The sequence below is a fragment of the Thalassophryne amazonica genome, chromosome 9 (assembly GCF_902500255.1).
Source record: "Thalassophryne amazonica chromosome 9, fThaAma1.1, whole genome shotgun sequence".
In the NCBI taxonomy this organism is placed as follows: domain Eukaryota; kingdom Metazoa; phylum Chordata; class Actinopteri; order Batrachoidiformes; family Batrachoididae; genus Thalassophryne; species Thalassophryne amazonica.
This window is the reverse complement of record NC_047111.1, coordinates 60,407,403-60,432,230: the sequence shown is the minus strand read 5'-3', so window position 1 is coordinate 60,432,230 and position 24,828 is coordinate 60,407,403. Positions and strand designations below refer to the sequence as shown.

Sequence of the window (24,828 nt, the reverse complement as noted above, 5' to 3'; positions counted from 1 at the left end):
ACTAAGAAAGGAACATTGTTCATGAGTCTTTGCAAACTCATGGTGACACCCTGTGAGCGCTATCAGCAAGGGTAAAAAAACGGTGGAAACAAAAAATGCACTAATTTGGTCTTGATTTCATCATCTGTACATTTAATCTAAAAACAGTAAATTTCAGAATCATTTTGAAGAAATACACCTGATAATATGAAAGATAAAATACTTAAAAAATCATAGTTTGCACCATCTTTTCAGCTTAGTTATCAAGTTACAGGTAATCCAATAGACATTGCCCTTGTTTGACCATTACTTTGGAGACCAAGCAATCAACAGTCAAATCTATTCCATTTATTCATGCTATAAGCGTAACCTATAGTTGGCATCATTTTTTTTGTAACCAAAATTGGAGTAATGTTAACTTTGACACCAGTACAAATGGAAATAGTCTTTTGTCACAACTTTTTGCTGTTTTACCCCGCAACATTCAGTCATAGATAGTCCAAACTACACCTTTTAATGAATAATGTGGTATACTTCAAAATGATCACAGCATTTTTACATGTTGACCCTTGTCTGGGTATAGCTGCATCTCTGGGATAGATATCATACATTTTTGTGTAGGCCATGGTACTGAGGCTGAATTGTAACCCACGTGTTTGTTGTCGTGCTTGTGGGGAATGGGTGGGGAAAGAGAGAGAGAGAGAAATTTACAATGGACACTGAATGCATCACAGGGTGAGTGGGTGTGTGTGTGTGTTTGCCGAGCCCACAAGTCCCCTTCGGAGGTAGGGATTAGGTCAAAATTGGCTTTGGGTTTATGGACTACCTGGGAGCTAATCCTATGAGGTCAAGAGAAAGAACGCTAAGAAAATTTTTATGACCAATATTAAAAATGAAAAAGAACTACACCTTTAAATCTTATGGCTGGTGTTTACTTGAGTTAGTAATTTGACATGTTTTGTAATAGTAGTTAAACCAATTACATTAGTTGTGTTCAAATCCTTGATATTAGTAATTTTCTTTCAGAAGTGCCACATTTTTGAGAGGCTAGGCACCCACCGTGAAGTCCTTTTGCACGGTGTATCTAAAAGCACTGGGTCCAACACAGACTGCACCATTTGTTGCTATGAAGTTTGTGTTGCACGGAAGGTGAGGAGAGGTCACACCCCTGGACTCTCCTCAGTGTAGCCTCTCTACAAGTGGCCTGAGCTTAGGTCCTTTATCTACAACTTGTCCCTAGTGTGCAGTCAAGTGGTTTGTATGGCAGCACCCTGACATTTACAACGTGAGGCACTGTTGTAAAGTCCTGTATTAATGTAGTCCATTTAGAGTGGACTGAGTTTTACGTGTTATTTTTCAAAACAAAATATGTAAGAGTTTCACAGACAGCACTCCTAAACTAGCTGCAAGGTAACTCAAAGCAAATGCGTAAGCCAAAGTATTTTAATTCCACCACCAATGCTAAATATTAAGTAAACTACAAATAAAGGAACTGAAAAGCTTTAAAACTTTCATCAGAAGTTTAATTCAGTATGTACTGTACATTGATTCTCATTAGAGCGGTGTGTATCACATTCACCACATTGATATAATCCTCTATTTATCTCTTCATCAACACAAGGTAGTTGCAGAACACTTCATAACCGATATCGCTACCTTTTCCACCACATATGTCTGCAACCTAACAATTCAAGAAATTGCTAATCTGACAAAGCACGAAGTCACCCATCTGACAAACTGTTTAGTACAGAAAGAATCTAAACCATTGTAACAGTTATTTCTGCTCTAATGAAAATCAGTTACTAATCCACTTATTACCACAGCTAGAAGGAAGTGCCAGATGTGCCGTAGCTTCTTCAAACAGATGCATTAGGAGACAGATCCTACAGTAGAGTTGGACACTTTATTTTTTTCTGTAGGGATAAAAGAGCTGTCCTCGGTAACAATGTTCTGACTAATTATGTCGACACTGGAGAGTTTAAGTTTTACATTTGTTTTAAAACACTCATTCATCTTCAACTGCTCATCCACGACCGAGTCGCTTGTGTTTTTAAACAATGTAGGGTTTAAGCCATCCAATTGATTTTAAAATAAAAGCACAAACCATAATGAGCAGGAAGGGTCAAAATCAGGTCAATAAAGTTGCACTTTGTAGAACAGAAACAAGACTAATCACCAAAACCTCACAAAAATAAAACAAGTAAACAGTGATGCACAGGTCACGATTTTTTAAAACCCACACCCACCCAACCCATTATGAGAGCCAATCCGTAACGCCTGACCCATAAAAATATGTAGTGATTCATAACCCAAACCCAAGACGACCCGTGGGGAAGAAACGCCAATATGTACAGTAGTGTTCAGAATAGTAGTAGTGACTAAAAAGATTAATCCAGGTTTTGAGTACATTTCTTATTGTTACATGGGAAACAAGGTACCAGTAGATTTAGATTCTCACAAATCCAACAAGACCAAGCATTCATGATATGCATACTCTTAAGGCTATGAAATTGGGCTATTACTAAAAAAAAAAGTAGAAAAGGGGGTGTTCACAATAATAGTAGCATCTGCTGTTGACGCTACAAACTCAAAACTATTATGTTCAAACTGCTTTTTTAGCAATCCTGTGAATCACTAAACTAGTATTTAGTTGTACAACCCCTGGCAAAAATTATGGAATCACCGGCCTCGCAGGATGTTCATTCAGTTGTTTAATTTTGTAGAAAAAAAGCAGATCACAGACATGACACAAAACTAAAGTCATTTCAAATGGCAACTTTCTGGCTTGAAGAAACACTATAAGAAATCAAGAAAAAAAGATTGTGGCAGTCAGTAACGGTTACTTTTTTAGACCAAGCAGAGGAAAAAAAATATGGAATCACTCAGTTCTGAGGAAAAAATTATGGAATCACCCAGTAAATTTTCATCCCCAAAACTAACACCTGCATCATATCAGATCTGCTCGTTAGTCTGCATCTAAAAAGGAGTGATCACACCTTGGAGAGCTGTTGCACCAAGTGGACTGACATGAATCATGGCTCCAACACGAGAGATGTCAATTGAAACAAAGGAGAGGATTATCAAACTCTTAAAAGAGAGTAAATCATCACGCAATGTTGCAAAAGATGTTGGTTGTTCACAGTCAGCTGTGTCTAAACTCTGGACCAAATACAAACAACATGGGAAGGTTGTTAAAGGCAAACATACTGGTAGACCAAGGAAGACATCAAAGCGTCAAGACAGAAAACTTAAAGCAATATGTCTCAAAAATCGAAAAATGTACAACAAAACAAATGAGGAACGAATGGGAGGAAACTGGAGTCAACGTCTGTGACCGAACTGTAAGAAACTGCCTAAAGGAAATGGGATTTACATACAGAAAAACTAAACTAAAGCCACCATTAACACCTAAACAGAAAAAAAACAAGGTTACAATGGGCTAAGGAAAAGCAATCGTGGACTGTGGATGACTGGATGAAAGTCATATTCAGTGATGAATCTCGACTCTGCATTGGGCAAGGTGATGATGCTGGAACTTTTGTTTGGTGCCGTTCCAATGAGATTTATAAAGATGACTGCCTGAAGAGAACATGTAAATTTCCACAGTCATTGATGATATGGGGCTGCATGTCAGGTAAAGGCACTGGGGAGATGGCTGTCATTACATCATCAATAAATGCACAAGTTTATGTTGATATTTTGGACAAGTGAAAGGATGTTTGGGGATGATGAAATCATTTTTCAAGATGATAATGCATCTTGCCATAGAGCAAAAACTGCAAAAACATTCCTTGCAAAAAGACACATAGGGTCAATGTCATGGCATAGGGTCAATGTCAATGAGCAGATCTGATTTGATGCGGGTGTTAATTTGGGGGATGAAAATTTACAAGGTGATTCCATAATTTTTTCCTCAGAATTGAGTGATTCCATATTTTTTTTCCTCTGCTTGGTCTAAAAAAGTAACCGTTACAGACTGCCACAATCTTTTTTTCTTGATTTCTTATAGTGTTTCTTAAAGCCAGAAAGTTGCCATTTGAAATGACTTTAGTTTTGTGTCATGTCTGTGATCTGCTTTTTTTTCTACAAAATTAAACAACTGAATGAACATCCTCTGAGGCCGGTGATTCCATAATTTTTGCCAGGGGTTGTATAACCACAGTTTTTCATGATTTCTTCACATCTGCGAGGCATTAATTTTGTTGGTTTGGAACCAAGATTTTGCTCGTTTACTAGTGTGCTTGGGGTCATTGTTTTGTTGAAACACCCATTTCAAGGGCATGTCCTCTTCAGCATAAGGTAACATGACCTCTTCAAGTACTGTGACATATCCAAACTGATCCATGATACCTGGTATGCGATATATAGGCCCAACACCATAGTAGGAGAAACATGCCCATATCACGATGCTTGCACTACCATGCTTCACTGTCTTAATTGTGAACTGTGGCTTGAATTCAGAGTTTGGGGGTCGTCTCACAAACTGTCTGCGGCCCTTGGACCCAAAAAGAACAGTTTTACTCTCATCAGTCCACAAAATATTCCTCCATTTCTCTTTAGGCCAGTTGATGTGTTCTTTGGCAAATTGTAACCTCTTCTGTACATCTTTTACTTAACAGAGGGACTTTACGGGGGATTCTTGCAAAAAAATTTGCTTCACACAGGCATCTTCTAACTCACAGCACTTACCGGTAACTCCAGACTGTCTTTGATCATCCTGGAGCTGATCAATGGATGAGCCTTTGCCATTCTGGTTATTCTTCTATCCATTTTGATGGTTGTCTTCCATTTTCTTCCACGCGTCTGTTTTTTTTGTCCCTTTTAAAGCATTGGAGATCACTGTAGATGAACAGCCTATAATTTTTTGCACCTGCATATAAGTTTCCCCTCTCCAATCCACTTTTTAATCAAACTATGCTGTTCTTCTGAACAATGTCTTGAACGTCCCATTTTCCTCAGGCTTTCAAAGAGAAAAGCATGTTCAACAGGTGCTGGCTTCATCCTTAAATAGGGGACACCTGATTCACACCTGTTTGTTCCACAAAACTGACGAACTCACCGATCGAATGCCACACTATTATTGTGAACACACCCATTTCTACTTTTTTTTTACTAATAGCCCAATTTTATAGCCTTAAGAGTGTGCATATCATGAATGCTTGGTCTTGTTGGATTTCTGAGAATCTACTGAATCTACTGGTACCTTGTTTCCCATGTAACAATAAGAAATATACTCAAAACCTGGATTAATCTTTTTAGTCACATAGCACTACTATTATTCTGAACACTACTGTACGAACACACACACACACACACGCGCGCTCTGTCTCTTTCTCTCACACACACTTATACTTTCACTTGCAAAACCGTGATCTGTTTTTATTGTGCAAAATGTTTTATCTTTCAATCAAGTAAAATACTGTCTGTGGCATTTAAAAGAATGACCAGGACATTGAATGCATCACCCGGGGTGTGTGTATGAGAGTGTGTTTGTTTGCAGAGCCCACACAGATTTTTTTTTTTTTTTTTAAAGAGTGTGGTCAGGATGATAAGCAGAAAAAGTATCAGCTGGTTGTGGGTCAAATAAAGAAGCAGATGTTTGACTCTGCATTGTGTTGTGCCCCAGCTGTTTTTCCGCAATAATTTTGTTTACATCTACAATGGTAAGTAGGCTGTGCTGTTCTGCAGATGGGATGCAAACGTAGTATGCATCGTCAAATACAGTCTGCCGCCATGAACGGCAACAAGCACTCTGAGGAAAAGAGAGAAGAAAGTAATCATCTTAGCCTGTTGTATGACACTTAAAGAGCTTGTAATATAGCTGGAAATTACTATGTAATTACTTATTGGGAACTTTTCTCACCAAACTTATCTGCGCTCACTCGACCCACGGGTTGACCCGTGCATCACTGCAAGTCAAACAGTTAATTGTAAAATTTTTGTAGTCAGCCTGCTCCTCTTTGTAAAACAACCATGTGATCTATTCCCATTTTAGCTTTTCCAATCAACAGGAGTAACACATTTCCAGTTATTTCCTTCAGAAAGTCTTGAAGTCTTGTTTTGTTTTGAGATCATTTTCTGTCACCAGGCAGTGCCTGTGTAAAGGAGCTCCAGCCGATACGTACCAACAATCACATGCCGCGCAGTGCAGTTTCGTTTTCTAACATCATTTTACGAAACATTTTCAGCTCCTGTGACCAGCACTAGAACTGCAAATATTGAGATTCACATCCTATCCTGGTACCTCAATCAAAAACAGTTGTTTCTAAATGGCTTATTTAAAAATAAGACAGGTTTCTTTAAATGTGACCGTTTTATGATGAGAAAGGCGATGCAGAGGAGTGTGTATTCATCTAAACACAGCACCGTCATGGATCAGGAACATTAACTGCTGTAACAGATGCAGTCTTGACATAATGAGCATAACTGACTTTGTAAGAAATAAATAAGAGATAAGACATGTTTAATCCCACAAAGAAAAAAAAATGGGAGTAAAGAAATGAAGAAATCTAAAGCTGAAGAGACCTGTTGATGTTTACATTGGTGGCAGTGCTCACTCCCCCCAACGGTTACACTCCCTACACATCACTGTGGTTGTTGCTTCAGCTGCTGACAGCTTGATGGCTCCTTTCTTGGTATTTACGGTTTTACTTCAAAGGTGAAGTCTTCAGAGGAATCATTATTCTAGATTCCATTTGCTGAATAAGAGGGACTGTGGGGATGAAGAACACTTCTGTCAAATTCCTTCATGTGGATAGAAAGTAAAAAAATAAAATAAAATAAAATAGAGACGGTGACTGACCTGTGTAATAAACAACCTCATCCCAACCTTCACGCTGCCAGGCTGCATTTCTAGTCTCTTCTCTGGACTGAAGATCTTTGTAAGCTGATTAAAAAAATAATAAAATCATGTAATACATCAAACTCTACTTTAGCAAATGTACTGCAATGGTATTGTGATACTATCTAAAGGGCACAGAGTGCAAGTACAGACCCTGCACTGACTGAAGCCATTAAATATGAATTTAAAAAAAAACACTGGTATGAAATTAATCACTTGTTTTTGATGTTTCGACACCCGAGGGTGGCAATCAAACAACGTTTCTGGTGACAAATTGAGGCCCCATTAGCTGAACACCTGATGTCTTCCTATTGATACAGACTCTGGGAACAACTCCCCAAAACAGAGGTGTTTGCCACCGCTAATTTGGATTTTTGAAGAACAATGTTAGGTACCACCCCCAGCCACATGTTCTATCCATTCATTTATTCTGGCTTCACATTCCCATTCTGACACATTTCATCCTAAATTTGCTCATGGCAGGCAGCATGTTTCTTCCCACAGTTGCTAGCTCAAACTGTTAGTGTTGTGGTTAAATAATAGTCCAGCAATAGTCTGCGTCCAGCAGAGAGACCTGGCATCACTGTGGGAGAGTCATGTCATGACAAAAGCCCAGCAGATCATTGATTTAGATCAGAGACACATCTTATCATTAGGCTTTACACTCATGCCCTCTGGGCGGTGCTATCAGATGCCCCAGATGAGAACTAATCGCTATTCAAATTCTTTTATTCCTTCTGCGATTTGACTCCTGAACACTGGCTGAGGATTTTGTCCTTGTTTTTAACCTTGATTCTGTGATTGTTATTTAGCATATATCTATATAAATGTTATGTCTGTGTTTTTATGGTTGGCCAGGGGGTCTGCAATGAACTGCCCTTTAAGGGACTAATAAAGTATTCTGATTCTGATTCTTAATAGGTCGAGAGAGACAGAATGAGTAGTCAAACAGGTCCCGTAGTGGATCTAACCAAGAATCTTGAACCCTGGAGAAAAAAGTGGAGACCCAGATTGATACTCTTGGCTGGTTTTTATAGTTGGACTTTGACAAACAAAACTGGCAGTTGCAAGGGTGCAATTTAGAACTAGAACTTGGGGGGGGGGGGGGGGGGGGGACAAAGTGCGAGGCCCGCAGGGCTGAAGCCCATAGGCCTGGGGCCGCTTTAGGCCCCCAGAAGCCAATGGTTTCTAGATAAGCTCAGATGCATTCTGAGTATCCAGAACAGTAATTTTAATGTTTTGAGAAGACCATAAAGTGGACACCATTTGACTTATACAATTTGAAACTGTGGATATAAGTACTTTATTCTGAGAATGGCCAGCATTGATTTTATTAACATCCTGGTGTAAATAAGGTATCACCACATGTGTAGAACTCAAAAAGAATGATAGGTTGAGTTTTCATTAAAAAAAAAAAACAACTGCAATGTGGTATAATGTATTCATAAATATGAAAGAACAGGCTCTTAATAATTATTAACCATCGCATACTGCATTTTTTTTCCCTCAAGATTTGTTTTTGCATAAGTTTGAAACAACAACAGATCATAAGTTTAGGATAAATTACTTATCATGAATTTAATTTTCAAAGTGGCACTAATGACAGCACTCATACTGAACATAATTTTGCTTGTATAGACTGATTTTGGAGATCAAGCAATAATTGCAGATGGGCTTTCTGAGGTCCCAGACAGCTTTTCTGATTTCCTTTTCTAACTTTCAGAATTTAGTAAATTAGCATATAGTCCATTGATACTTATGTGTAGACACTAGTCCCTAGAGGCAACTATTTTTGGTTTCAAATCTGGGCAAATGCAGTCCCAGAAAATTCCGAATGTGACAAGAAACAGGTGTTGTAAACAAGTCAATGCTGCCAAAAATACAAACTTGCAGAAACAAAGATACTATTCTGACATGGTTTTGCACATAAGACTGACATGGTTTGCACATAAGACTGGCATAGCATGTTTCAAGTGCACACATATATGTCAGAAGGTGGGGGGGCATACATATTCTGTCCCCCCTGGTTGAAAAGGTGGGGGGGACATGTCTCCCTATCCCCCACCAAATTGCACCCATGGGTGGTTGATATGATTATCTATTGTTTTGCGTCTCTAGCTGCAGACATTAATTCTGTTATCACACGAGGTTGTCCTGGGTCAGAAACAAAGTTCAGTCAGGAACATCCTGACATATTCACATCCTAACATTAGCTGGCTGGAGCACAGCGACAAACACATGGCACGCTCAGTGTTCATAAAGCAGACAAACAACATGCAGGTTCAATCACAGTTGTTCCAAATTTTCAATAATGTAACCAACATCTACGAACCATCCAGCAATTGGTAGACAAGTCTGTGGGATATTACAACAGAGGTGCCACATTGCCAACTTTTTGCTCAATACGTTGTTGCTGCACCTTTGGCAGTAATTACAGCCTCAAGTCTTCTTGAATATGATGCCACAAGTTTGGTGCACCTGTCTTTGGGCAGTTTTGCCCATTTCGCTTTACAGCAGCTCTCAAGCTCCATCAGGTTGGATGGGAAGCGTCAGTGCACAGCCATTTTCAGATCTCTCCAGGTTTTAGGTCTTGGCTCTGGCTGGGCAACTCAAGGACATGCCCAGAGTTGTCAAGATGCCACTCCTTTGATATCTTGGCTGTGTACTTAAGTCCCTTTCAAACCGGGCTTGCATACAGTTGCGCTGTGAGCGTATGGAGCACGCTGGAAAAATGCGCAGATTTGGTGTCATCCCTGTGTAGGCTGGTGTGTGATTGCGTGTGTTTGCGTTCCTAGTCTTGCTTCCAGTTGCATATGGTTGATTAATGCCACATATGTAGCCCTTGCCTCTATATTTTTCTGCCGTGGAGGTGCGCTCCGTTCTCAAAACGGTTCATGAAAAGCAAACGGTATTCACATTTCCAGACGTACAGCAGGACACACCAGTGTCTCGTCAGGGCTCATAACATCAGATTACAAAGTCCAGAGTCCGTTGTGTGTCCCCCCCCCCCAAAAAAGAAGAAAATATTGCTATTTAAACTCACAAACATCACACTTCTTGTTTCAGCATGAGAGAGAGAGAGAGAGAGAGAGAGATAAAACCCCTGCGCACCAGGGGTGAGAAGTTTGGCTTCATGACAAACTGACATGCAGATGGATTTTATACATTGGAAAAAGTCAGAAGACATTATTTCCAGGAGTTAATGGACTTTATGAACATGCCACAATCGTGAGAGAACTGGAGGAGGTGAAAGTGCATGAATCTTTAGCTGGCAATCGCACGTGCGTTCCGTGCATGAGGAATGACGGTTGACATGTCCTCTCGCTAGCGATCGGTCCATGAGCAGGAGTTAATGGACTTTTTATTTAACTTCCCACAATCTTGATAGAACTGGAGGAGGTGAATGCAAAGCAGAGATGCATGTGGCAGTCGCTCATGCGATCCTCCGTGAGAAGTGAAAAGGTGGACATGTCCTCTGAACGTGGACGCTTTGCTTGCCTCTTCTTGTTTCATGGTTTTGAAGCTTCACTGCCAGCAAAGTCCAGCGGATGGAATAAAATCTATCAATCTTTCTATCAATCTACAAGCAAGCTTTTCAGAAGCTGAAAACCCTGACAGGATGTGAACCCAAATTCACATGTATAGTCAGTGACCCAGAAACCCTCACTAAAGAGCTGAACACATTCTACACCCATTTTGACAACCAGGACCTTTCATCCGAGTGTCAGGTCTTGCTGAGTACCCTCTCACCACCAGACCCTGAGGAACCAGCCCCCTTCACAGAGGAGGAGGAACGATGCTAGCTGAGCCGCTGCAAGCCTGGCAAGGCTCCAGGGCCTGATGGCATCCCAGCCAGGGTGCTTAAGACCTGTGCCATGGAGCTCTCCCCAATTCTGCACATCTTATCAGACTGTCACAATACCCACATTATGGAAAACTGCCACAATAATTCCAGTACCAAAAAAAAACCCTAGACCTACTGAACGTAATCATTACTGTTCCATAGCCTTAACATCCATAATCATGAAATGCCTGGAGAAACTGCTGCTGAACATCATTCTTCCACTTGTCACTCCACACTTGGATCCCCTCCAATTTGCCTATAAGGCAAAAAGAGGTACAGAGGATGTTGTGGCCTGCCTGCTGCACCTCCTCCTCCAGCATCTGGACTCTCCAGGCAACTTTGCTAGGTTACTATTTGTAGACTTTAGCTCCGCCTTCAACTCCCTACAGAAACATCTGCTGATCCAGAAGCTTTATCATCTCAACATTCTCCCCCATCTGATCCATCTTACCCACAAATTCATCACAGACAGACTACAAGCAGTGAAGGTGGGCTCAACCACATCCCCTGTACTTACCATTAACACCGGGGTCCCACAGGGATGTGTGTTGAGCCCATTCCTGTACATTCTCTACACCAATGACTGCCTAAGCATCTCACCAACCATATCATACCTCAAATATTCAGACGACACAGCCATCCTCACACTCCTTTCAGAAAATCTATCCTCCCTGGACTACCACAACAGAATCACTCACTTCACCAAATGGTGTACGGACAACCATCTCCAAATAAATGTCAATAAAACAAAGGAACTTCTGATCAGCCGCCCCTCACCCCAGCTTCCCACCATCATAAACACACAAATAGTTGAGGCAGTGGACACTTTCAAATGCCTAGGAATAACTTTGGACAATAAACTCACCTTTGATCAGCACACCAAGGACATTCAAAAAAGAAGCCAACAAAGACTGTCAGTCATCCGCAAACTCAAAGGACTACACATTGCACCCCACTTGCTGTTGTTACTTTATCAAAGTATCATTCAACCCATTATTCTGTACTGTTCCTCATGTTTCTTTACCGTGCTTTCTGTCACAAACCGGGCCAAACTCACACGCATCACAAACAAGCTGCCAAAATCATCGGACTCTCTATACATAACCTCATAGAAATGAACAACAGATCCATTATTCGTATAGCAAACTCTATAGTACAAGACACCACTCATCCACTCCACCAATTCATCATTCCACTTCCTTCAGGGCATAGATACAGAAGCATTAAGTTTAGGAGGACTTTCCTCGGGAGGAGCCTGATCCCTGCAGCTATAGCGGCCCTTAACAGCAAGCCCCACTGACCAGTCTCTCTGCCATTGTATTGCTGTTGTTACTTTGTTATCAGTGTTATTGTGGATGTCTGTATTATCTATCTTGTGCTGTGCTATTGTGATATTGTTGCTGTCTGTCCTGTGATGTGCTATTGTCTGTCTTGTTATGTACAATGTATTGTATAGTCGGTGAAGACAAATTTCCCTATGGGGACCAATAAATCTAATGTAATCTAATCAATCCAGGTATGTACTGATAAAAGGGTTTTTTGCCCTGTAGAATTGCAGAGGCTTGGTGTACAGTAGCGCAGTGTTGTGTAGATTTACATACAGTAGCGCATTGTGTAGACTTGCTTAAAAACTGTGTGCTTTCTGCGTCCAGTGCTCTACGGAGAAAAAATTCAACAGGTTTAATTTTTTGCATCCACCTCACATAGCCCTCAGCATAATGCTACGCAGGGAGCAAAACCTCAGTGTAGAGCTGATTAACTCGGCGTAGTCAGTACGCCACAATACGCAACTCTGTGGTGGCTCCAGTGTGAAAGGGGGTTTAGGGTCACTGTCCTGCTGAAAGATGAAACTCAGTCTGAGGTCAAGAGTGCTATGGAGCAGGTTTTCATCCAGAATGTCTCTTTACATGGCCGCATTCATCTTTCCCTCAATCCTGACTAGTCTCCCAGTTCATGCTATTGAAAAACATCCCCACAACATGAGGCTGCCACCACCATGCTTCACTGTAGGGATGGTGCTTGGTTTCCTTCAAACATGACACCTAGCATTCACACCACAGAGTTCAGTCTTAGTCTCCTCAGACAAGAGAATTTTATTTCTCATGGTCAGAGTCCTTCAGGTGCTTTTTGGAAAACTCCAGGTGGGCTGCCATGTGCCTTTTACTAAGGAGTGGCTTCTGTCTGGCCACTCTACCATACAGGTCTGAGTGGTGGATTGGTGCAGAGATGTTTTTTCATTTGAAAGGCACTCCTCCCTCTACAGAGAAATGCTGGAACTCTGACAGAGTGACCATAGGGTTCTTGATCACCTCCCTGACTAAGGTCCCTCCCCCCGATTGCTCAGTTTAGACGGGCATCCATCTCTAGGAAGAGTCCTAGTGGATCCAAACTTCTTCCATTTACAGATGATGGCGACCACTGTGCCCATTAGGACCTTCAAAGCAGCAGAAATGTTTCTGTATCCTTCCACAGATTTGTGCCTCAAGGCAATCCTGTCTCAGAGGTCTACAGACAATTCCTTTGACTTCATACTTGGTTTGTGTTCTGACATGCGCTGTCAACTGTGGGACCTTATATGTAGACAGGTGTGTGCCTTTCCATATCATGTCCAATCAACTGAATTTACCCCAGGTGGACTCCAATTAAGCTGAACAAACATCTCAAGGATGATCAGTGGAAACAGGATGCACTTGAGCTCAATTTTGAGCTTAATGGCAAAGGCTGCAAATACTTATGCACATTAGGCCAATTGTCGGACTATCCTTATTTCTTAGTTGTGTTTTTTTTTTTTTTTTTTTTTTTTTTTTAAATAAATGTTAAAATCTAAAAAAAAAAAAAAACCCCACAGAATTCACATTGGATATTGTGTGTAGAATTTTGAGGAAATCAATGAATTTAATCCATTTTGGAATAAGGCTGTAACATAAAATGTGTTTTTTCTGGTGGCCTGTCATCCCGAACTGCGCTTGTATGTTTCTCATACATTTCTTGCATTCGGTCATTGGGAACCTTTACCAACCTTGTTAGCCAACTGGAGTCCAACTCTGCTACTGTCACCATAATGACTTTAAAACTGGAGCCTAAAATGACTTGTGTCACATCGCCCACACTGGCATGAGGGTTGTGAACCCTAATAAGTATCTCATAAATTTTCATATCCAGATTACATTACAAGAAGTTGTACGGTGTGTACTGAAATCATAATGATTCTGACAAAATCATAATGGTTGGCACCTGTTCCAGACAAAACAAAGCTGTTTTTTCAATAAATCTCGTACATCAAACCCGAACTGATGTAACAGGGTTTGTCCTCATTATGGATGTATTCTTTTAATTTGGTGAGCTACAAGATGGTAGCATTGTATTGTTTTTGAGTTACTGTCCACATGAGCTGGCTTGGATGGACTCACTCACCCACTTATCAACATTTTTGTTTGACAAGCCCTATGCTGTGACAGCAGAGAGAATACATGTAATTATTCATCAAATATCCATTTACACTATTCTGTGATGCTTGATGTTCAGGTTTAAGTTTGTACACATTTCTTCAAAAACATAAGGAGAAGTCAGTGATAATATGGGAAGAATGCTCACCCCATAAGTGGTGAACTGTGTACAGACTTCCAATCTGTGAGAAAAAGCCTCCCACAGCCTCCTGGTTCTGCTGGCGAATCTCAATGGCACGTGCCCTGGAAAGGAAGAAAAGGTTAACCTATGTGACATTTTTATTGTTAATGAAGGCTTGAGTTAACAAGAAATATGACTGAGGTTCATATGTAGTTAGCAATCACCAATATCCCAATAATTTATTCAGTTCTGTGCAACAATGTTTAATGTGTTATATTTAAACCCATTTAATTAAAAACATCAGATGTATTGGTCTAACCACAGATCTTCCCAAGATTTGTTTGCTATTTTACTATGTAGCAGTGAGCCGTTATCATAACACCAGGTAAACATGTCAATTATATTTCATTTTTATGCACAGATTATTCAGGCATGCTTAGGTGTCATGCATATGCTGTGTAGCCAAGAAGTACCAACGATTTACATTTACCTGATAATCTGTAAACCCAATAAAACAATAGTAAGTTTTATTTGTTTAAAAATGGAACAAAATAGAGTTTGTGTAACTTGGCCAAAAAGGTATTGATACAGGTCTGTCAAATGAAATATCAAGATAAATCAAGTTTAATTCACACTGAAATAACATTAAAAATAGACTAAAAAAATGTTTAAAATTAAAGCTTACCAGTAGTTGCCCCACTCGATCATAGTCCCTGGCTGAAATAAAAGGGTTACAAGATAAAGAAAGTAAGCTGTATTACTTCATGTTGATGAATCATGATAAGAGGTCGCATGTTTTCTACATTTACACAGGATTAAGAGTGCACTCACAGTAGGCAATCTGGACCATGCCCAAGCATGTTACTAAATTAAAGTAGAGCTTGATTGACTAGTCTGAGTGCTACAGGTTGTGGCTTGGTCCGACTTGCAGAGTTAGTCTGGGGTGCGGTCCAGATGGGTTTAACCGCAGACACACCGTGTGATCACAAACAACGCAGGAGCACCAACGTCACATCACTGACATGAGTGTTCAATTGAAGAATTTCTACTAATGTTAATAATAATAATAATACATTTCATTTATATTGCACTTTACATTTGTAAACAAATCTCAAAGTGCCACAGAAGTTAAACAGAAGCATAAAACAACAATCAACAACAATAAAAAAAAAGGATCAATTAAAATCAAATTAAATTAGCAACTATAATTCATAAGCTTTCTGAAATAAAAACGTTTTAAGATTTGATTTAAAAGAGTCCACTGACTGTGGCGCCCTCAGGTGGATGGGCAGGGCATTCCACAGGCGTGGTGCTGCTGCCTGAAAGGCTCTGTCCCCCATTGTGTGGAGCTTGGGTTTGGGGACCTGGAGGAGGTGACTGTTGTTTGAGCGGAGGCGTCTCATGGGCTCATAGGGGTCAGAAGTTATTTGAGGTACACTGGTGCACCGCCATAGACACACTGATAGGTCAGGAGGCAGATCTTATATTCCACCCTGAACCTAACAGGAAGCCAATGGAGTTTATTGAGGATGGGAGTAATGTGTTGAGTTTTGGGCACCCCCATCAGGATCCTGGCAGCACAGTTTTGAATGGACTGGAGACGTTGTAAATTTCTGCCAGAGATCCCGATAAGGAGTGCATTACAGTAGTCCAGCCTAATGTTACTACTAAGCTAATACCATTTTCTTTCAACAACATTTTGGGTTAAAACCAGGTCTGGTTTCTTAAATTATTGATAAATGTGACTCTTGGTCAGTGAGCAAAGCCATAAAATATATCCTTATTGTCTGCCGTCTTTGTAAAAAACCTTGTATTGCGTGCAGTATAACTGACTGTAAATCCTTTATTTTATAACATATTTGAATGAGACAGGTTTTATATGGGGAGGTGGGTGGAGTCATTATTACCTGAAATCCTTAGTATTTTGGCACATCTAAATGCACCACATGGACTGCGCACTTCAGTGCCTATTACCTTCTGTAAAATGTTCATCCACAGACATATTCGTCCATAGGAACATGTGTCAGTGTAAAAACTGTTTTTGCTGTTTACCTCAAGCATGGAGGCGTGTAAAACACACTGGGCATCTCTGGATCACGTGCTTTGTCTCACACATAACGCGCATTGTGAAATAATAAATAAATAAATAAATACTAAAAAAAAAAATCCATAGGTAGTTGGAGGAGACATGTCTGAGAGGTGTTTAGACCACATGCTCTGCACAAGGAGCACATGCCTCTGCACACTGTTACAGAGCACCTACAGTAAAAAAAAAAAAAAGTTAAACTAACAGATAACTTAGAACAGGGCTAAACTAAGTAATATTCCTAAACCAAAACCACATTATGTCTATGTAGACATGCTCAGCCCCAAATGTGGAGTGCAGTGTAAGTGTCTGGCAGCAGAGGAGTGGGGTTTATCCATTGCAGTAGTTCTGCAAACCCATACTCCTGCAGCACTACCCCAGTTATAGACCCTGCCAACAGGCCACCTGTTTTAGCTGCTCTTCAATGGCTGCATTTGAATGTCGGAGCAGATCGGAAGGATTTGCTATTTACTTAAGGCTCTAAATGGTTGTGCACCTACATATCTTTCCAATCTTTTTACTCCTTAAGTGCCTTTTCATGCCCTGTGGTCCCAGGATGGTGGTTTACTTTGCATCTTCTTACTGTAGGGAACAAGAAGTTGGCAGGCTGTGCAGCCTTTGCCACTCAAGCACCTACTTTGTGGCAAAGTCTACCTGTCAATATTACTATAGTAGTGTTCAGAATAATAGTAGTGCTATGTGACTAAGATTAATCCAGGTTTTGAGTATATTTCTTATTGTTACATGGGAAACAAAGTACCAGTAGATTCAGTAGATTCTCACAAATCCAACAAGACCAAGCATTCATGATATGCACACTCTTAAGGCTATGAAATTGGGCTATTACTAAAAAAAAAAGTAGAAAAGGGGGTGTTCACAATAATAGTAGCATCTGCTGTTGACGCTACAAACTCAAAACTATTATGTTCAAACTGCTTTTTTAGCAATCCTGTGAATCACTAAACTAGTATTTAGTTGTATAACCACAGTTTTTCATGATTTCTTCACATCTGCGAGGCATTAATTTTGTTGGTTTGGAACCAAGATTGTGCTCGTTTACTAGTGTGCTTGGGGTCATTGTCTTGTTGAAACACCCATTTCAAAGGCATGTCCTCCTCAGCATAAGGCAACATGACCTCTTCAAGTACTCTGACATATCCAAACTGATCCATGACACCTGGTATGCGATATATAGGCCCAACACCATAGTAGGAGAAACATGCCCATATCATGATGCTTGCACCACCATGCTTCACTGTCTTCACTGTGAACTGTGGCTTGAATTCAGAGTCTGGGGGGTCGTCTCACAAACTGTCTGTGGCCTTTGGACCCAAAAGAACAATTTTACTCTCATCAGTCCACAAAATATTCCTCCATTTCTCTTTAGGCCAGTTGATGTGTTCTTTGGCAAATTGTAACCTCGTCTGCACGTCTTTTATTTAACAGAGGGACTTTGCGGGGGATTCTTGCAAATAAATTAGCTTCACACAGGCGTCTTCCAACTGTCACAGATGAACAGCCTATAATTTATTGCACCTGTGTATAAGTTTTCCCCTCTCCAATCAACTTTTTAATCAAACTACGCTGTTCTTCTGAACAATGTCTTGGATGTCCCATTTTCCTCAGGCTTTCAAAGAGAAAAGCATGTTCAACAGGCACTGGCTTCATCCTCAAATAGGGGACACCTGATTCACGCCTGTTTGTTCTACAAAATTGACAAACACACTGACTGAATGCCACAATACTATTATCGTGAACACCCCCTTTTCTACTTTTTTGTTTTTTTTTACTAATAGCCCAATTTCATAGCCTTAAGAGTGTGCATATCATGAATGCTTGGTCTTGTTGGATTTGTGAGAATCTACTGGTACCTTGTTTCCCATGTAACAATAAGAAATATACTCAAAACCTGGATTAATCTTTTTAGTCACATAGCACTACTATTATTCTGAACACTACTGTATATCCACTTATGCTGAATCTCTTAAGGCTCATTTCTGATTTTGCTTTCTTTTAACTACAGTGAGGAAAATAAGTATTTGAACACCCTGCGATTTTGCAAGTTCTCCCACTTAGAAATCATGGAGGGGTCTGAAATTTTCATCTTCGGTGCATGTCCACTGTGAGAGACATAATCTAAAAAAAAAAACGAAAAAAAAATCCGGAAATAACAATGTATGATTTTTTTAAATAATTTATTTGTATGTTACTGCTGCAAATAAGTATTCGAACACCTGTGAAAATCAATCAATCAATCAATCAACCCTTTTCTTATATAGCGCCAAATCACAACAAACAGTTGCCCCAAGGCGCTCCATATTGCAAGGCAAGGCCATACAATAATTATGAAAAACCCCAACGGTCAAAACGACCCCCTATGAGCAAGCACTTGGCCACAGTGGGAAGGAAAAACTCCCTTTTAACAGGAAGAAACCTCCAGCAGAACCAGGCTCAGGGAGGGGCAGTCTTCTGCTGAGACTGGTTGGGGCTGAGGGAAAGAACCAGGAAAAAGACATGCCGAGAAGGGGGGCAGAGATCGATCACTAATGATTAAATGCAGAGTGATGCATACGGAGCAAAAAGAGAAAGAAACAGTGCATCATGGGAACCCCCCCACAGTCTACGTCTAAAGCAACATAACCAAAGGATGGTCCAGGGTCACCCGATCCAGCCCTAACTATAAGCCTTAGCGAAAAGGAAAGTTTTAAGCCTAATCTTAAAAGCAGAGAGGGTATCTGTCTCCCTGATCTGAATTGGGAGCTGGTTCCACAGGAGAGGAGCCTGAAAGCTGAAGGCTCTGCCTCCCATTCTACTCTTACAAACCCTAGGAACTACAAGTAAGCCCGCAGTCTGAGAGCGAAGCGCTCTAATGGGGTAATATGGTACTACGAGGTCCCTAAGATAAGATGGGACCTGATTATTCAAAACCTTATAAGTAAGAAGAAGAATTTTAAATTCTATTCTAGAATTAACAGGAAGCCAATGAAGAGAGGCCAACACGGGTGAGATATGCTCTCTCCTGCTAGTCCCCGTCAGTACTCTAGCTGCAGCATTCTGAACCAACTGAAGGCTTTTTAGGGAACTTTTAGGACAACCTGATAATAATGAATTACAATAGTCCAGCCTAGAGGAAATAAATGCATGAATTAGTTTTTCAGCATCACTCTGAGACAAGACCTTTCTGATTTTAGAGATATTGCGTAAATGCAAAAAGGCAGTCCTACATATTTGTTTAATATGCGCTTTGAATGACATATCCTGATCAAAAATGACTCCAAGATTTCTCACAGTATTACTAGAGATCAGGGAAATGCCATCCAGAGTAACGATCTGGTTAGACACCATGCTTCTAAGATTTGTGGGGCCAAGTACAATAACTTCAGTTTTATCTGAGTTTAAAAGCAGGAAATTAGAGGTCATCCATGTCTTTATGTCTGTAAGACAATCCTGCAGTTTAGCTAATTGGTGTGTATCCTCTGGCTTCATAGATAGATAAAGCTGGGTATCATCTGCGTAACAATGAAAATTTAAGCAATACCGTCTAATAATACTGCCTAAGGGAAGCATGTATAAAGTGAATAAAATTGGTCCTAGCACAGAACCTTGTGGAACTCCACAATTAACTTTAGTCTGTGAAGAAGATTCCCCATTTACATGAACAAACTGTAATCTATTAGACAAATATGATTCAAACCACCGCAGCGCAGTGCCTTTAATACCTATGACATGCTCTAATCTCTGTAATAAAATTTTATGGTCAACAGTATCAAAAGCAGCACTGAGGTCCAACAGAACAAGCACAGAGATAAGTCCACTGTCCGAAGCCATAAGAAGATCATTTGTAACCTTCACTAATGCTGTTTCTGTACTATGATGAATTCTAAAACCTGACTGAAACTCTTCAAATAGACCATTCCTCTGCAGGTGATCAGTTAGCTGTTTTACAACTACCCTCTCAAGAATCTTTGAGAGAAAAGGAAGGTTGGAGATTGGCCTATAATTAGCTAAGATAGCTGGGTCAAGTGATGGCTTTTTAAGTAATGGTTTAATTACTGCCACCTTAAAGGCCTGTGGTACATAACCAACTAACAAAGATAGATTGATCATATTTAAGATTGAAGCATTAAATAATGGTAGGACTTCCTTGAGCAGCCTGGCAGGAATGGGGTCTAATAAACATGTTGATGGTTTGGATGAAGTAACTAATGAAAATAACTCAGACAGAACAATCGGAGAGAAAGAGTCTAACCAAATACCGGCATCACTGAAAGCAGCCAAAGATAACGATACATCTTTGGGATGGTTATGAGTAATTTTTTCTCTAATAGTCAAAATTTTGTTAGCAAAGAAAGTCATGAAGTCATTACTAGTTAAAGTTAATGGAATACTCAGCTCAATAGAGCTCTGACTCTTTGTCAGCCTGGCTACAGTGCTGAAAAGAAACCTGGGGTTGTTCTTATTTTCTTCAATTAGTGATGAGTAGAAAGATGTCCTAGCTTTACGGAGGGCTTTTTTATAGAGCAACAAACTCTTTTTCCAGGCTAAGTGAAGATCTTCTAAATTAGTGAGACGCCATTTCCTCTCCAACTTACGGGTTATCTGCTTTAAGCTACGAGTTTGTGAGTTATACCACGGAGTCAGACACTTCTGATTTAAAGCTCTCTTTTTCAGAGGAGCTACAGCATCCAAAGTTGTCTTCAATGAGGATGTAAAACTATTGACGAGATACTCTAACTCCCTACAGAGTTTAGGTAGCTACTCTGCTCTGTGTTGGTATATGACTTTAGAGAACATAAAGAAGGAATCATATCCTTAAACCTAGTTACAGCGCTTTCTGAAAGACTTCTAGTGTAATGAAACTTATTCCCCACTGCAGGGTAGTCCAACAGGGTAAATGTAAATGTTATTAAAAAATGATCAGACAGAAGGGAGTTTTCAGGGAATACTGTTAAGTCTTCTATTTCCATACCATAAGTCAGAACAAGATCTAAAATATGATTAAAGTGGTGGGTGGACTCATTTACTTTTTGAGCAAAGCCGATAGAGTCTAATAATAGATTAAATGCAGTGTTGAGGCTGTCATTCTCAGCATCTGTGTGGATGTTAAAATCGCCCACTATAATTATCTTATCTGAGCTAAGCACTAAGTCAGACAAAAGGTCTGAAAATTCACAGAGAAACTCACAGTAACGACCAGGTGGACGATAGATAATAACAAATAAAACTGGTTTTTGGGACTTCCAATTTGGATGGACAAGACTAAGAGACAAGCTTTCAAATGAATTAAAGCTCTGTCTAGGTTTTTGATTAATTAATAAGCTGGAATGGAAGATTGCTGCTAATCCTCCGCCCCGGCCCGTGCTACGAGCATTCTGACAGTTAGTGTGACTCGGGGGTGTTGACTCATTTAAACTAACATATTCATCCTGCTGTAACCAGGTTTCTGTTAGGCAGAATAAATCAATACGTTGATCAATTATTATATCATTTACCAACAGGGACTTAGAAGAGAGAGACCTAATGTTTAATAGACCACATTTAACTGTTTTAGTCTGTGGTGCAATTGAAGGTGCTATATTATTTTTTCTTTTTGAATTTTTATGCTTAAATAGATTTTTGCTGGTTATTGGTGGTCTGGGAGCAGGCACCGTCTCTACGGGGATGGGGTAATGAGGGGATGGCAGGGGGAGAGAAGCTGCAGAGAGGTGTATAAGACCACAGCTCTGCCTCCTGGTCCCAACGCTAGACAGTCACAGTTTGGAGGATCCAAAAAAATTGGCCAGATTTCTAGAAATGAGAGCTGCTCCCTCTAAAGTGGGATGGATGCCGTCTCGCCTAACAAGACCAGGTTTTCCCCAGAAGCTTTGCCAATTATCAATGAAGCCCACCTCATTTTTTGGACACCACTCAGACAACCAGCAATTCAAGGAGAACATGCGGCTAAACATGTCACTCCCGGTCTGATTGGGGAGGGGCCCAGAGAAAACAACAGAGTCCGACATTGTTTTTGCAAAGTTACACACCGATTTAATGTTAATTTTAGTGACCTCCGATTGGCGTAACCGAGTGTCATTACTGCCGACGTGAATTACAATCTTACCAAATTTACGCTTAGCCTTAGCCAGCAATTTCAAATGTCCTTCGATGTCGCCTGCTCTGGCCCCCGGAAGACAATTGACAATGGTTGCTGGTGTCGCTAACTTCACATTTCTCAAAACAGAGTCGCCAATAACCAGAGTTTGATCCTCGGCGAGTGTATCGTCGAGTGGGGAAAAACGGTTAGAGATGTGAACGGGTTGACGGTGTACACGGGGCTTCTGTTTAGGGCTACGCTTCCTCCTCACAGTCACCCAGTCAGCCTGCTTTCCCGACTGCACGGGATCTGCCAGGGGGGAACTAACGGCGGCTAAGCTACCTTGGTCCGCACCGACTACAGGGGCCTGGCTAGCTGTAGAATTTTCCACGGTGCGGAGCCGAGCCTCCAATTCGCCCAGCCTGGCCTCCAAAGCTACGAATAAGCTGCACTTATTACAAGTACCGTTACTGCTAAAGGAGGCCGAGGAATAACTAAACATTTCACACCCAGAGCAGAAAAGTACGGGAGAGACAGGAGAAGCCGCCATGCTAAATCGGCTAAGAGCCAGTAGCTGCGCTAAGCTAGCGGATTCCCAAAAACACACAAAGTAAATAATGTGCAAATAATCCAGAGGTGATTCAGCAGAAGGAGTGCCCCAATCAAGGCACCAAACAGGCCATGAAGCAGCACAGGCAACGCACGACAACAATCAAAATCAATGTTAATATTTGGCATAGTTGCCTTTGTTTGCAATTACAGAGGTCAGACGTTTCCTCTAGTTTTTCACCAGGTTTTCACACACTGCAGCAGGGATTTTGGTCAACTCCTCCATACAGATCTTCTCCAAATCTTTCAGGTTTGGAGTTTCAGCTCCCTCCAAAGATTTTCTATTGAGTTCAGGTCTGGAGACTGGCCAGGCCACTCCAGGACCTTGTGTGTTTGGGGTCACTGTCATGCTGGAAGCCCCAGCCATGACCCATCTTCAATGCTCTTACTGAGGGAAGGAGATTGTTTGCCAAAATCTTGCAATACATGACCCCATCCATCCTCCCTTCAATACGGGTCAGTCGTCCTGTCCCCTTTGCAGAAGAGCACCCCCAGAGTATGATGTTTCCACTTCCATGCTTCACGGTTGAGATGGTTTTCTTGGGGTTGTTCTCATCCTCTAAACATGGTAAGTGGAGTTGATTCCAAAAAGCTCTATTCTGGTCTCATCTGACCACATGACCTTCTCCCATGCCTCCTCTAGATCATCCAGATGGTCACTGGTGAACTTCAATCAGGCCTGGACATGTGCTGGCTTGAGCAGGAGGACCTTGCTGCCCTGCAGGATTTTAAACCATGACAGCATCATGTGTTACTAATGTAATCTTTGTGACTGTGGTCCCAGCTCTTTTCAGGTCACTGACCGGGTCCTCCTGTGTAGTTCTGAGCTTTCTCAGAATCATCCTTACCCCACAAAGTGACATCTTGCATGGAATCCCAGACCGAGGGAGATTGACAGTCATCTTGTGTTTCTTCCACTTTCTAATAAATAATCACAACAGTTGTTGTCTTCTACCAAGCTGCTTGCCTGTTGTCCTGTAGTCCAGCCCAGCCTTGTGCAGGTCTACAGTTTTGTCTCTGGTGTCCTTAGACAGCTCTTTGGTCTTGGCTATGGTGGACAGGTTAGAGTGTGATTGATTGTGTGAACAGGTGTCTTTTACACAGGTAACAAGTTCAAACAGGTGCAATTAATACAGGTAAAGAGTGCAGAATAAGAGGGCTTCTTAAAGAAAAATTAACAGGTCTGTGTGAGCCAGAATTCTTGCTGGTTGGTAGGTGTTCAAATACTTATTTGCAGCAGTAACATACAAATAAATTATTAAAAAAATCATACATTGTGATTTCCGGATTTTTTTTTTTTTTTTTAGATTATGTCTCTCACAGTGGACATGCACCTAAGATAAAAAATTTCAGACCCCTCCATGATTTCTAAGTGGGAGAACTTGCAAAACTGCAGGGTGTTCAAATACTTATTTTCCTCACCGTATATACGAGGTCTGTGAGAAAAGTAACGGACCTTTTTATTTTTTTCCAAAAATTATATGGATTTGATTCATATGTTTTTATGTCAGCCAAGCTTGAAACTTTGTGCGCATGCGTGAGTTTTTCCACGCCTGTCGGTTGCGTTATTCGCCTGTGAGCACGCCTTGTGGGAGGAGTGGTCAAGCCCCCTCGTCGGATTTTCATTGTCAGGAAATGGCGGAATGATTTGTGCTTTTTTTCCCATCAGAATTTTTTCAGAAACTGTTAGAGACAAGTAGCTGGAAACCATTCGAAAAATTTATCTGGCTTTCGGTGAAAATTTTACGGGCTTCACAGAGAATAAGGACTGTTACTACAGCTTTAAGGACACCCCACAATGGCGCACGGCGCGCCGCGCTCCGAGCCAC

At 40.8% G+C, this 24,828-nt stretch overlaps 1 protein-coding gene and 1 long non-coding RNA gene across 2 annotated transcripts in view; one reads left to right on the top strand and one right to left on the bottom strand.

Moving 5' to 3' along the window:
* Positions 1-2,673: 2,673 nt before the first annotated feature.
* On the top strand, positions 2,674-12,522 carry LOC117517221. The gene is made up of 3 exons (XR_004562682.1): positions 2,674-2,685; positions 9,401-9,490; positions 12,489-12,522. It is a non-coding gene; the product is annotated as an uncharacterized LOC117517221 (long non-coding RNA).
* Positions 5,464-24,828, bottom strand: part of LOC117517220 (protein NipSnap homolog 2-like) — a 52,125-nt gene continuing 32,760 nt past the window's right edge. Inside the window, exons 7-10 of the mRNA XM_034178164.1 lie at positions 14,917-14,948; positions 14,259-14,353; positions 6,782-6,865; positions 5,464-6,691 (exon numbers count right to left, since the gene is read on the bottom strand). Coding sequence (XP_034034055.1) covers positions 6,627-6,691; positions 6,782-6,865; positions 14,259-14,353; positions 14,917-14,948 — 276 coding nt within the window. The 3' untranslated portion in view covers positions 5,464-6,626. The remainder of the gene's footprint in view (positions 6,692-6,781; positions 6,866-14,258; positions 14,354-14,916; positions 14,949-24,828) is intronic.